Source organism: Nanorana parkeri, unplaced genomic scaffold (assembly GCF_000935625.1).
Source record: "Nanorana parkeri isolate BGI_ZX_2015 unplaced genomic scaffold, ASM93562v1 scaffold166, whole genome shotgun sequence".
Taxonomy (NCBI): Eukaryota; Metazoa; Chordata; class Amphibia; order Anura; family Dicroglossidae; genus Nanorana; species Nanorana parkeri.
In genome coordinates this window covers 830,631-844,567 of record NW_017306434.1, presented here as the reverse complement: position 1 = coordinate 844,567, position 13,937 = coordinate 830,631, and the positions used below count along the sequence as shown (strand labels likewise).

Below are 13,937 nucleotides of genomic sequence, written 5' to 3'. Positions count from 1 at the left end.
TACAGGTGAAACTCGAATAATTAGAATATCGTGCAAAGTTCATTTATTTCACTAATGCAACTTAAAAGGTGAAACTAATATATGAGATAGACTCATTACATGCAAAGCAAGATAGTTCAAGCCGTGATTTGTCATAAGTGTGATGATTATGGCTTACAGCTCATGAAAACCCCAAGAACCCCAAATCCACCACCTCAAAAAAGTAGATTATTACATGCAATCAATAAAACAAGGATTGTACATAGAACAATATCGGACCTCTGAAAAGTACAAGCATGCATATGTACTCAGTACTTGGTTTGGGCCCCTTTTGCAGCACTTACTGCAATGACTTTTGCACGATATTCTAATTATTCGAGTTTCACCTGTATGTGATACCCAATATGCAGTGACCGGTCCTCTTTATGGAGACATCGGGGGTCTCTAAGACCCCTAATGTTACCCCCAAAGAAGCTGTGAAGCAGAGATCTGCTTCACCAGCTTCTGCAGCCGGGAATGACAGCTGCCTTCTGACACTGGGGAGAAGATCAGAGGGCGATTGTGTACTGATCTCCTGTCACAGAGGCGCTGCGCTGGTCCTGGCCCGCACCAGGCACAGCAGAACTCGAGATCGGCGGAGGGGGGTGCACACCCACACACAAAATACAAGCGATCAGGTGTCTCTACAGACGCCAGAACTCTTGCATCTAAACAGGCATTGCGGCTATTTACATTTCAAACAGCTTTCCCACTCGTGCCCGCCGACCAGCGCTGGGCAAGAGCGGGGTGGGGAAGGATGTCTAAAAACGCACACCTGCATTCAAGAAGCCACCATCTGGCCGTTTAATTACAACGGCCGGACAGCAGGTGGTTAACTAGAAAACACTGCACACAAGTATTTTGTGTTATCACATCCCCAGCAGGGGAGAAATTGGCTACTTTCGTCCAGTGTTTTCTCTTTCCTCCTGATGAAAAGCTGTTTTTACAGACCATAGTAGCTCAAGCGGAAATTTACACAATAAGTCAAAGCAGTGACTCCTCCCCCTTCCTCCATATGGTTCTGTCCAAATTGTCAATCGGAGACAGAGAGTCTGAAAGTGAACTGCTTCTGCTATGAGTTAGAAAGCTCCTTCGTGCTCTGGGTATCCTCTGTCATCGGTGTTCCCTGTTTATTTCTTAAAGATTGTTTTTCTAAAGACGTTTTGCTTTAAGAAAGCTGCTTGGCACTTAGTAAATGCCTGCTGACAGTAATGCTCTTCAGGATGTATGTAGTGGTGTAAAGCAAGTTGGCAGCAAGCACGGTATCCGCCTTGGTACAATGATGGCAATAATAAAAGGGCGGATAAGGTCAATACCAAGGAATAATCTCCTTACTGGTCTGTGTGCTGGGGCTTTTGGTCGGGGTGGAGAGTCTTCCTCACTGTCGTCTTCAGTGCTACTTTCACCGCCGTCCATTAAATATCTGAAATGCAAACAGTACATGAATTGGTAGGGATCGGTCTCTTCTTGTTACTGGTACCTGTTCAAGTGGAACCAATTAGTGGGGTCCTAATGCCATCCACCACATACTGCAATTGTGCTAAAGCCATTTAACTTGTCAGTTTACTATGAGCTGAGTGATTTGCACTCCTCCTCATAGTTAGAGCCGACATGTGACATTGAAACTGCCACACATGGGCTCCACTGATCGGGAAGTGAGCGATCACATACCGTCGCTCGCTCACTTCCAGATCATCTCCCCGCAGAGAGCGATGACTGTCAGTCACCGCTCCCCGCAGGGATTCCACCCTCCCCTCTCCGATCCTCCAGCGCTGACTGGAGGAACAGAAGGCTGGCACAGCTGGCTCTGCCTATATATAGGCAGAGCCCGCTGTCAATCAGCCAGTTGGGTGGATCCAGACAGTATTGTTGTGATCTGTCCCAGCTATGGTAATCTCAGAATATAGCGCATTATAGCTCGCTATATACTGAGCTTTGGGTCACAGGAAGGACGTTATATCCTCCCGTGACCCTAAAGAGAACGATGGGATAAAAAGGTTACCCTATAGTTCTCTTTTAAAACCCATCTGCAAACAAAGGAGGTGGGACTTACTTTTTACAAGGTAAACGCTGCTTTGCCCGGTAACAGTCCAGGATCCATTCCTTCCTCACGATGGTTCCACCTGCTGATTTCACCTGGCTGTATTTGGGGGTATTGGCAAAGGCACATCTAGGAGGGGACAAAAAAAAAAATATTGACTGTATAACTATTGACAAGTATCACAAATAAAGATAACAATATCTGCTCACCGTTTTGACTAAAGAGACCTGATCAGTAAAAGTACAACTCTGCCTGATTCAATTCCTTACATGTGACCAAATACAGCAACAATATCCAATAAAGATGGGCTCCAGTCTTATATTTGTTCCCAGACTTGTAGCAACTCCTCCCCTGTAATTAAACTGATATACTGCCCATTTCCTGCATCTCCACAATATGACCCTTTGAAGCTTCAGCAGCTATCCTGAGCCCACTTTCAGTTCCTGTCTGAACAACTTCATCATCAATCCCCTCTCCAACTGATCCATACTTTTCCTGCCATCTATTAGCTCGCTCTGCCATCAACAATTTTGTTCCCGAGGATAATACGAAAGAACACACAACCTGGCATCCTTTATTTGTACATGTTCCTTAGGTGGTGCAAACATCAGCTGTACAATCTGCTGATCAGTTGGCTTGATTACAATCAGCAGATTGCACAGCTAAAGTCGGCAGCACCCAGTGGCCAGCAGGGAAGAGCACGCATGTCTAAAGGATTGCTGGGGATCTATTCTTTCATAAAACACTCATGAAATGCTCCCAACATCATCTTTTATGTAGCTTCTGGGGAAGGAGTGAAGGGGAACGCTATAAGGAGCTCTGAGTCTACTGGGGCTGCTGACATTGCATGCGAGATGATGGTGCCCAGCAGAAATCTCAGGTGTTTTGGACGTCTACCCAAAAGAGGCTTTTACAGGTGAATAGCATGCATAAAATACCTTAAACATGTTGAACATATAATCATATGGGAATATTTTTGTTGAAATAAATGGCCTGGTGACATTAAAGAATATCTGTCACATTTGCCATCCAGGGTTTCTTAAAAGAGAACTATGGGGTAGTTCTCTTTAGGGTCACAGGAGGACATATACTAACCTCCTCCCGTGACCCAAAGCTCAGTATATAGCGGGCCATTGCCTGCTATATACTGAGAGCGCCGCAGCAGGGACGTATCCTGACGAGATCCACCCAGCTGCGTGAGTGACAGCTGGCTCTGCCTATCTAGAGGCAGAGCCAGCTGTGCCTGCCCCCTCGCCGTTTGTTCCTCCAGTCAGCGCTGGAGGAATGGAGAGGGGAGGGGGCAATCCCTGCGGGGAGCGGTGACTGACGGTCACTGCAGGGAGACGATCGAGAAGTGAGCAGATCGGTGCATGTTTCTGCTCACTCTTTGTCACAGGTCGGCTCTATGAGGATGAGTGGAAATCACTCAGCTCATCATTCTCCTTTAAACTCATCTTTACCACACTCCCCTGTCACAATGTTAACCTGCAGGAGCACAGAGTCATAAGCTGGTGTAAGCACTGTGTTGGAATTTACACAGGGTTAATTACCTATGTCATTACGTGAGAGTGTTCACGCCTAGCAAATGGACCTCAGGTCTGAACATTGCATCTTAGGAAGAAAGGGAGGAGGTCACATGCTCGGAAATACAGGATAATTCTCAGTGCATCTGCTGACAAAGTGTTGCAGGCACACATGCTAAGTACATATAGGTTGGGTGGGAAGTTGCTTGTCAACAGGACCTGTCACATTGCCCTAAATGAGCAAGTGACAGATACTCTTTAGGAGACTGATATAGTTTAAAGCATCTTTTGGACATACTGTATAGATATATATATAGTAAAGGAAGAATCCGGCTGCACTCTGTTCCACGCTGAATCCGTTTATTGAAACTGCGTCTGTGACACGGAGTCCTGCCCGAGGTCCGCCTGCCTTCTCTTCCTTTACTATATACCTGTATGGTTTAAACAAGGATACACTTCTGCTGCTGAACACCCGGCTGTCTTTCCCTGCTAAAGCCATGGAGGACCGCTGCTTTATTCCTATATCTTTTGGACATAGTTTGAAGAAGAGAAATGTTACCCATAATACCCTATGCGGAAAAGAAAACAATATTCCAACCCTTTAACTGCCATTGTTCCAGGGCAGGAAGGAAGCATGTCGCCTTAAACAAGACAGTCAATATAAAGGTGACAACTAATGGTTTCTGTTACTGTACATACATGAGGTGGGTGCTGTCCGGGGTCCAGTCTGGTCGGTACTTGGCACCCATCTCCAGTGCTTTATCCCTGAGATCCGACCGGAAAGGGTTCTGGAAACCGCTCAGCACAAAAACTGTTCCCTGTAAGATCCGATTCAGCTCCACGGGCTGAGAACTGGAGGAGTTCTTCTTCTTGGCAGGTTTCTCAGGGGGTGGAGTCTTCTTAACAGGAGGAGGAGCTTGGGCTTCAGCTGAAACAGCGCCAACAAAAGAGGTTAAAGGGAAAGGTGATGAGGTTGACTGCAGCACAATACACTAGGTCAGTATCTCGATAATGTGGTCAATCAGACCAAGACACTTCCACACATTAGCCAGACAGTACCTTTAACTTTCTTGGGTGCCGGCTGCGAGCTGTTCTCTTTGGAGCTAGATGGGGACACCTTGGCAAGAGGACGGCTGGGGGAGTCCTTGTTAAACTCAAACTTGCGTTTACCAGATGAAGGTTCCTGTAAGGGAAAGAAAAATTAAAGAGTGACTCCAGCCTCTTCTTCAGTCTTGCACAGGCTCCTCTCCTGGACTGAAATAGCTTCCTCTGATATCACTGCACACTGTGAGCTTCTCACAATGCGCATTAGAAGCTGCAGCAAGTCAGAGTGACTGGCTGGAGGATGTCCAACATCATCTAGCACCTTCCTACCGTCCCTGGACCGCCTCTTCATTCATTGGATTTCAGCTCTTTCATTCAAGCAGTCTCAGCATCCCATGTGGATATTTTTAGAGCTTCCTGCTTTCAGGAAGCTATGTACAGCACCCTGCAGGCTCCACCCACCAGCCATGATCTGCCTGCATTGCACAGAGACCTAGTTTTGGTGTCACTGGGTTGAAAATAAGGTATAAAATTAGGAGAAAAAAAAGATTTTGGCTTTCTTTTAGCATGTGGATGGGGGGACGGGAAATGCAAAATATAAGCAGAATAAACTTCAACGCAATGTAAACAAAAATAATTGTATCCCCCTACACTAGCGGTGGGCAAACTCCGGCCCTTCAGCTGTTGTGGAAATGCAAATTCCCGACGTGACCCCGACTTTTATATTTTACCAAAAAATTGGGGTGAAAAAAAATGTTTCATAACATTTTATAGGGAAACATGTTTTTTTTAAAAATTTAGGGTACTTTTTTTGTTATATAGTAAAAAATAAAAACCCCAGTGGTGAATAAAAGCCACCAAAAGAAAGCTCTATCTGTCCCCAAAAAATGGTATGAAAATCGTTTCAGTAAAGCGTTGCATGACGGAATAAACATCAGTCAAAGTACGGCAGCGCTGAATACTGAAAAATGGCCTGGCCAGGAAGGGGGTGAAACACTATGGCCTTCAAGTGGTTAAGGAATCGCATGACTCCCAGAGACAGATAAATCATGCGATTTGTAGTTTCACAACAGCTGGAGGGCCAGAGTTTCCCCACCCCTGCCCTACACTATAGTACTACTATTTAACCCTTCCCTAAAACGAACCCTCAGCACCTAAACTGAATGCATGCTTTGCCCATGCAGAGCAAAACAGCGGCTTCACTTTAATGTCAGCCCCCGTACCAGCTCACACTCCTTTGCTTCACTTCAACATAAAGATACATTTCAAGCATATACAGTTATAGAAATAAAAAGATAAATAAAACTCCATTACCTTTGGTGTGGCATTGCTGGGTGGCGTTTTGGTGACCGGCTTATCACTGCTGGTGTCTGTGGAGCTGGTTCCTTGTAATGCCACAGAGGCGTAGCTTTGTGATGGCGGAGGTGCTATGGGACAAAGACCGGGAGAAGATACATCAACCCAAAGCAGATAATACCCATCACAATTCAACAATGGTTTACCATATAATAATTGCACAAGATAACTGAAATATGAATTGGAACTTAAAGGAGAACTATGAGGTGAGTGATTTTCATTCAAACTCATAGTTCGAGCCGACCTGTGACAATGAAACTGTCACAGGTTGACTCTATAGATCAGGAAGTGGGCTAACGCATACCTTCGCTCGCTCAATTTCCAATCATCTCCCTGCAGAGAGCGGTGACTATGAGTCACCGCTCCCCGCTGGGATCCCCCCCCTTCTCCGATCCTCCAGCGCTGACTGGAGAAACAGACGGGGGAGGGGGCGGGCACAGCTGGCTCTGACTCTAGGTAGGCACAGCCAGCTGTCACTCACGCAGTTGGGTGGATCCAGACAGTATTGTCGGGATCCGTCCAGGCTGCGGCACTCTGAGTACATAATGAGCAATAGCCCGTGATTTACTGAGCTTTGGGTCACAGGAGGAGGCTAGCATATGTCCTCCCGTGACTCTTAAGAGAATTATGGGATAAAAAGGTTGCCCCATAGTTCTACCAGTTTTAAAGTGACACTAAACTCAGGAGTTAAAACCTAAAAATGCATTCAAGTACAACAATGTATCTGATTTGTGTATCACTCGGCTGTAGATCCTCCAATCATCTCTGAATTGGTACCCACGCTGTCCCCCCTTCTGGAGGGGGGCTACTTGTGTTCCCCATGGTCCCTGTGTGTGTTGTAAAGTAGTCACCGCTCCAAGCTCGCTCCCGGGATGGACTACAATCTCAATACAAATTAGTAAACGAAACGTGAGATTTAGTCCATCCCGGGAGGGGGTTTGGAGTGGTGGTAACTTTACGCGTCATCCTATAGGCTGGGCTCATAATACTCAGGTAAGTGCCGCTCAGTCCTGTTGGAATGCCCGCCCTCCTGCTACCAGGGAAAGCTGCCATGACATCACCAGAACGGATAGAAGACCGCAGGAATAAGGTTCTGTAGAGGGACTTTTTAAAAATATAAAAAACACACGGGGGCTGCAGGAGCTGGGGTGACATGCACAGCTTTCCACTTTAAAGAGTACAACTCCAGCCAATACCTTTTGTTTTTCTAGCTTTGGACAGAGTAAGGAAGAGATAGAACCCTCATCTGGTTCATATTTGAGATGAGCTTTTATTATTCACTAAATCAAAATGGTGTCAGGTTCAATATATTCCCTTGTTGCTTCCAAATATAACGCAGAGATTACCTTTTGGAGGGCTACCTTCTGGCTTGCTGGTGCGACTGAAGAAGAGGCTCCCCGGACGCATCGATGGCGATGAGCCGTCCTCCTCCTTCACCTTAAACTGCCCCAATTTGGTGACTTTCTGCAGATGAACCAAACGTCAGAACAGAGTGCTGGCAATAGCAACCGGATGTCAGCTGTCATTTTTTCTAGTGCAGCTTATAAAAATAAAGCGGGAACCCAAATATGTAATTGTTGCTCCAGTCTTTATCATTTTAAGCTGAACTCAGGACAGATATAAATAAACTATGATTTAACCAAACATCAAATTCATTTTGAAAGTATTTTATAGCTGAGCTCTAGGCTGCTTTAACATAAAAGTGGTACATGGGTCTTGATAATCCTCAGATTAGGAGAGGGACGGGCAGCACGCTGAGCCAATCAGGGCTCTGCTACATGTGTCACGGCATGTCAGTTTTACCTTCATGTATAAGATAGGAATTTAGAGCAGAGCAATGACCTCCTCGGTGTGCTTCTACTCCTTTAAAATCAAAATTTAGGGCTTCTACTCCTCTATAAAATCAAAATTTAGGACTAGCTAGTGACCAAGCACTAGAGGAGAAAAGTATGGTCACCAGCACAGCCATAGCACAGGGGTTTCTAGATTAAACGTTTTCCAGGAGTCCGGGTTTAAAATTTGCCTTCATTTCCTTAAAGGAGAAGCATGAGGTCAGTGATTTCCACTCATCCTTATAGTTAGAGCCGACGTGTGACAATGAAACTGTCATAGGTCGGCTCTATATAACGGGAAGTGAGCGATCACATACCATTGCTCGCTCGCTCACTTTCCGATCATCTCCCCGTATAGAGCAGTGACTCCCAGTCACCGCTCCCCGCAGGGATTCCCCCTCTCCGATCCACTAGCGCTGACTGGAAGAACGGACGGGGGGAGGGGCGGGCACAGCTGGCTCTGCCATTAGATAGGCAGAGCGCGTTGTTAATCAGCCAGCTGGGTGGATCTCGACAGTATTGTCGGGATGCGGCGCTCTCAGTATTAGCGGGCAATAACTCTCTTATATACTGAGCTTTGGGTCACGGGAGGTTAGTATATGTCCTCCCGTGACCCTAGAGACAACTATGGGATAAAACGGTTACCCCATAGTTCTCTTTTAATTCCATTCCTTACTCTACATGCATAATACCAATTAAATCTTCATACCGAGGAAGGCGGAGTCAGTTCGTCTTTGTCAGGTGGAGAGTTGAAGCGGATAAATGACAGTCCGTACGCCAGATTCTAATGGAAAAGAGAAGAGAGAACCTGATCACATTTTTCAGGCCTTTTAAAGCCGTGACTGCCTTCTAATGAAATGTTATGAGCAAGATTAGCAAACGTGTCACTATGCACAAGGGATGTCGTACTTTATGTGACAATAAAGCAGAACTCAGGATACTTTTTTGTAACCCTTGCAGTGGGGCTACCACCGCACTGAAAGGGTTAAGTGCTCTTTTTTTTTTTATAGGTTCACAGACAACAAAGTTATACTCACCTTACCCTCCGAGCTGGCTTGCTCTTATACCAGTCCCTTCCGCCTGGCTCCCCTACTGTTGCAATGGTCTAAGGTCCCATAGATCATCACATTCTATACACAGTGTATAAGACATGAGGGACATACCATAGCTGCAGCAGAGGAGACAAGCAGGAGGGAGCGCTGTCATAGACGGCCGGCTCAGGGGATCAGGTGAGTATATTTGTTATTTTTGAAAATAGACTAGCACTTAACCCTTGCAGTGCAGGGGGTAAGAAATATTTTACCCAGAGTTCAGCTTTAGGCCTCATTCACACGACTAACAGCCGGCCCGTACAGATCCGTGCTGTGTGCACGGCCGTATCGGGCCGCTCCTGGGAGGGACAGGTGCTGCGTGTGATTGTACGCAGCAGCCTGTTCTTCTCTATGGGAGGACGCAGCCATACGCTAACCCAAGCGGCACTTCCGTGCGGGTGCGAGTGTCTGTACTCATACGCAGACAGGATGGATCCTGTATGCATCTGAGCACGGACACCTGCACGGATGTGCAGTTCGGGTGAGTGTACGGCAGCGTAGGGCCACGTCCTCCCATAGAGAAGTACAAGCTACTGCGTACAAATCACACGCAGCACCTGTCCTTCCCGGGAGCGGCCCGATACGGCCGTGCACGCCGCACGGATCTGCACGGGCCGGCTGTTAGTCGTTGAATGAGGCCTTAAAGTGAAACTTTTTTTCTTTCACTCCAGCTCCTGTATAAGAGCATTTTGGGCAAAGCTCACCTTTGTGTACGGCTGAGTGCAAGCTATCTTCACTCTATCCCATTTCTTCTCGGCTGTCGCCTTCACCAGTTTGTCTGGCCCGAACATCCTCGTGCGATTCAGGTTGGTTCCACCTTTGCTCTCACTTGGTGACATGAATGAAGACATTCCCAGGATCACCTGCTCAGAAAGTTGTTATAGTGTTACTGCACATTCTGATATTCAGCAATACGTATACTGGTTTGTTTTGTATTTGTCTACATTGGCCATGAAGAAGGGGGATCTATGCAACCCCCAAAACCGTGTTGGCTATCAACTTTTTAACTTCATCTGATTGTCAGACTGATCTATCCCATTGGTGCCCCGTTATTTGCTGTACTTCCAAGTTTTCACCCAAGACCCTCCAGCTTTATGGCTCAAGGAGCTGCCTATTCACCACACTTATGTTACAAGTTTAAAGCATCAATACTTTGCTTGGCTCCGGCATCATTCCCATGTAGACTTACCAATTATGTGCCATGCATTCATTCGACTCAGACTCTTAAAAGACCCAGTGTGTTCAAAACGAGGTGGCAGCTGCTTGCTGGATAACATTACTGAGTCACGTATATCCATAGTCAAATGACTGACAGGGGTTCTAACCCTTTCCCACTCTTTGCAACACTATAAAAAAATGTATGTAGCTATACGTAAGTGCAAATTCCCACCATAATATTCCAAACTCACCTCGTACTCCTGTTCACTGACGGAGGTCGAGTGGCCGACCAACACTTCCACAAAGGCCGAGCCTTCATTTCCTATGTCGATGCTGTGGATCTGCTCTTCCTTTTCAAACTACAACATAGACAAGAAAGCACAATGTATATTAAAGCCCGACTGCGGACAGACAGGACTACAGACAGGACTGTCTAACCAGGCACAGAGCAGAAAACATGTCTTGGCCTCAGGTGCAAACCCCCACTCATGCAGCCTCTGTACAGCATGTTCTTTGGTTGGTTTACACGTCAGGATTAGTGATGGGCTCGGGCGTGCTCGCAGCTCCACGTGCCGAGCCCGCCAGGAAGCTGACTGCGCCAATCACAGGTACTGAGACATTAGCCTGGTCCGCAGCTGCAGAGATCGGCATATGTCTCAATGTCTCAGCGTCTGTGATTGGCGCTGTCAGCTTCCTGGCCGGCTCGGCGCGTGGAGCTGCGAACACGCCCGAGCCCATCACTAGTCAGGATTAGTACAGCTCATGCTATACTTCCAGGGCCACTATGGGTGTAAGTGCTGAAAATCTCACAGACCCCGGTGCTGACGCCATTTTTCTGCCAGTCCTCTTCTGGGTTTGATGACACTGGTGGAATTTTCTGTGAGTCCAGGCTGTCGTAGACACACCATGCTTCCTTATCTCAGTCTGGGCTCACAGTACAACAACACAGAGAGTGGTGCTGATGTCATAGGGCTAGGGTCCCCATCTCTTCCAAAATATTCTTCAGGTTCCACATGCATGCCCCCTTCCCCTCCTCTCCCATAATGTGCTTCTCTTATGTACCACATGGGGTTATATACACCACTATTGCTAAGGCATTGGTCCCCACCTTTTCCACATGTATGCCTCCCTCCCCCTTCCCCATATTCTGCACCCCTTACACACCACAACCCCTTCTTGTATGACTATGCTCAGGTTATGGGGTTATATGCCTCTCCATTGATATATACACAGCTGCCGATCATTGTTTTGTCTTTTTGTTCATAACTACAATAGACACGTTTGGGGATTGGAAGGGGGATGGAATGGTGGCAGGTGTGGTGGACAGGAAAGGGGGCTTAAGGTGGGGGACGGTGCAGCAGTGAGAGCGAGTCAGGTGGCAAGTGCAGGCATGGGCGTCATGTGGCATGTACAGGCATGGGTGTGGGGTAATCAACGTGGCATGTGCAGGCATGGGCACCAGGTGGCATGTGCAAGCATGGGCACCAGGTTGCATGTGCAGGCATTGGGCGCCAGGTGGCATGTGCAGGCATTGGGCGCCAGGTGGCATGTGCAGGCATGGGTGTGGGGGAGTCAACGGGGCATGTGTGTCAGGTGGCATGTACAGGCATAGGCGCAAGGTGGCATGTGCAGGCATGGGGGAGTCAACATGCAAGTACAGTGGTGAAGGGGGTCGGGAGTGGAGTCAAGAGGGGAGACCTGGTGGTGTGAGCACGGCAGGAGCCGTGCTCCTGGTATGAGCGAGGGGCAATGTCCTTAGATACTGTGATGAGCACAGGAGGAGAATATGGGGTGGAGAGCGCATGGGGGGGGGGAGGATGTGTTTGGCACTTCCATATTTATCTTGTACCCCTATCTATATGGCATAAAGCGCTGCGCAAACTGTTAGCGCTGTAGAAATCCTATATAATAATAATCTGTCTTTACTAATTAGTTATAAATAAATATTTAATGTTTTTTTTAAAAGGAGGAGGCGGTCTGCAGGGCATCATGTGACCAGCCAGTAAACTACTTGAACCAACTCATGGAAGGGCGGGGGGCTCATAAAGAAAAAGAAGACATGGGCAAGAGGAATTTTTTGTTTCTCACCTGCAGGATGACAGAGATCTGTTTCTCCCCAACTTGTTTGGCTTTCCACTTGCGATATGTGTCAGGTTTCAGCAAATTCTCGGCTGTATGCGTCTAAAAATACACCAAGAAAATAAAAAATATATATTAAAAAAAAGGATTATTCCAGCATTTGTGACAAGTGTGTTGCTCAGGATGTTCAGAATGAAAGGACTCAGTGATTACACGGCTCCGTTGTTTGTGGTTGCTGAGACTGCGATTCGTGTCATTTCATGGGTTCAGTCTCAAGTGCCCAAAGGTTTAATGACAGAGGAACCACAGACAACAAACTGAGGCACGATCCAGGAGAACAAAGTCCAGGATTGCTTTAAAGCTGAACTCCGGGCACAAACATGCATTTAAATATATTCCTGATTAGCCACAAAGGATATAACTCCACTTGGTGTGCACCGAATTACTTTCTAAACCCAGTTAGTACTTTGTAAACGTAGTAGTGACATCACTGTGCTGTACATGGCCTGTGCAGAGAGCTGTGGGAGGAACCCAGCAGGCTCCACCCACTACAGGACGGGGCCGAGACTAGACCAGTCACCCTGCACAAGGACATAGAGCAGCAGTGAGCTGTCTTTATTACAGGAGGGGGCGGAGACAAGACCAGTCGCCCTGCCCAAGGAGAGAGAGCGGCAGTGACCAGTCTTTATTACAGGAGAGGGCGGAGACAAGACCAGTCACCCTGCACAAGGAAGGAGAGCAGCAGTGACCGGTCTTTATTACAGGAGGGGCGGAGATAAGACCAGTCACTCTGCACAAGGATAGAGAGCAGCAGTGACCAGTCTTTATTACAGGAGGGGGCGGAGACAAGACCAGTCACCCTGCACAAGGAGAGCAGCAGTGTCCAGTCTTTATTACAGGAGGGGTGGAGACAAGACCAGTCACCCTGCACAAGGAGAGCAGCAGTGTCCAGTCTTTATTACAGGAGGGGTGGAGACAAGACCAGTCACCCTGCACAAGGAGAGCAGCAGTGTCCAGTCTTTATTACAGGAGGGGTGGAGACAAGACCAGTCACCCTGCACAAGGAGAGCAGCAGTGTCCAGTCTTTATTACAGGAGGGGTGGAGACAAGACCAGTCACCCTGCACAAGGAGAGCAGCAGTGTCCAGTCTTTATTACAGGAGGGGGAGGAGACAAGACCAATCACCCTGCACAAGGCTAGAGAGCAGCAGTGACCAGTCTTTATTACAGGAAGCTCCAAGTGTCACAGATCTGGAAGAAATACACAAAGCTCACCCAGAATCATGAAGAGTACACATGGCTCTTGTAGGAGGACAGTATGTATTTATCCCGGAGTTCAGCTCTAAATCCCCAAATCCCATTCTGGAAGGATACTCACCGTATCCGCGCTGCTGCAGGAGACCACGTGCTTCAGTTTGATCTCAGGCATTGTTCAGGGATGTCGGCTTTTCACCAGAACGTGGAATACAGAGAGTGCGCTCCGCCTCCCAGTCTGTCTTCCTGTCTCAGCAGGTGCCAATGCATGCCCACTGCAACAGACACAATACAAGGAGGATTAGGGTGAAACATTTCCTCGCAGTATTAATGCTGCGCGATCTATACCTGAACTAAACGCATCTGCTTCACCTAAAGTTCCACTCCAGCTGCACGGGAAGCCGCATGTTGCTGTAACGTTTATTGGGAACCATCCAATGCGTTTTACTTTACGGCTGGCCATACATGTGGGACTATAGGGGAGTGTAAGGAGTAATCCGGAGGGACTATTGACATATACAGTGGATACTGTGGTGGGGGTT

At 47.4% G+C, this 13,937-nt stretch overlaps 1 protein-coding gene across 1 annotated transcript in view; it reads right to left on the bottom strand.

Annotated features, from left to right (window-relative positions):
• XRCC1 (X-ray repair cross complementing 1) overlaps positions 1 to 13,638 on the bottom strand; it is a 24,340-nt gene extending 10,702 nt beyond the window's left edge. The window contains exons 1-11 of the mRNA XM_018554623.1: positions 13,520 to 13,638; positions 12,152 to 12,244; positions 10,315 to 10,422; positions 9,610 to 9,768; positions 8,524 to 8,598; positions 7,329 to 7,446; positions 5,941 to 6,053; positions 4,642 to 4,765; positions 4,282 to 4,510; positions 2,072 to 2,188; positions 1,354 to 1,441 (exon numbers count right to left, since the gene is read on the bottom strand). Of these exons, the coding sequence (XP_018410125.1) occupies positions 1,354 to 1,441; positions 2,072 to 2,188; positions 4,282 to 4,510; positions 4,642 to 4,765; positions 5,941 to 6,053; positions 7,329 to 7,446; positions 8,524 to 8,598; positions 9,610 to 9,768; positions 10,315 to 10,422; positions 12,152 to 12,244; positions 13,520 to 13,570 (1,275 nt within the window). The 5' untranslated portion in view covers positions 13,571 to 13,638. The remainder of the gene's footprint in view (positions 1 to 1,353; positions 1,442 to 2,071; positions 2,189 to 4,281; positions 4,511 to 4,641; positions 4,766 to 5,940; positions 6,054 to 7,328; positions 7,447 to 8,523; positions 8,599 to 9,609; positions 9,769 to 10,314; positions 10,423 to 12,151; positions 12,245 to 13,519) is intronic.
• Positions 13,639 to 13,937: the final 299 nt, after the last annotated feature.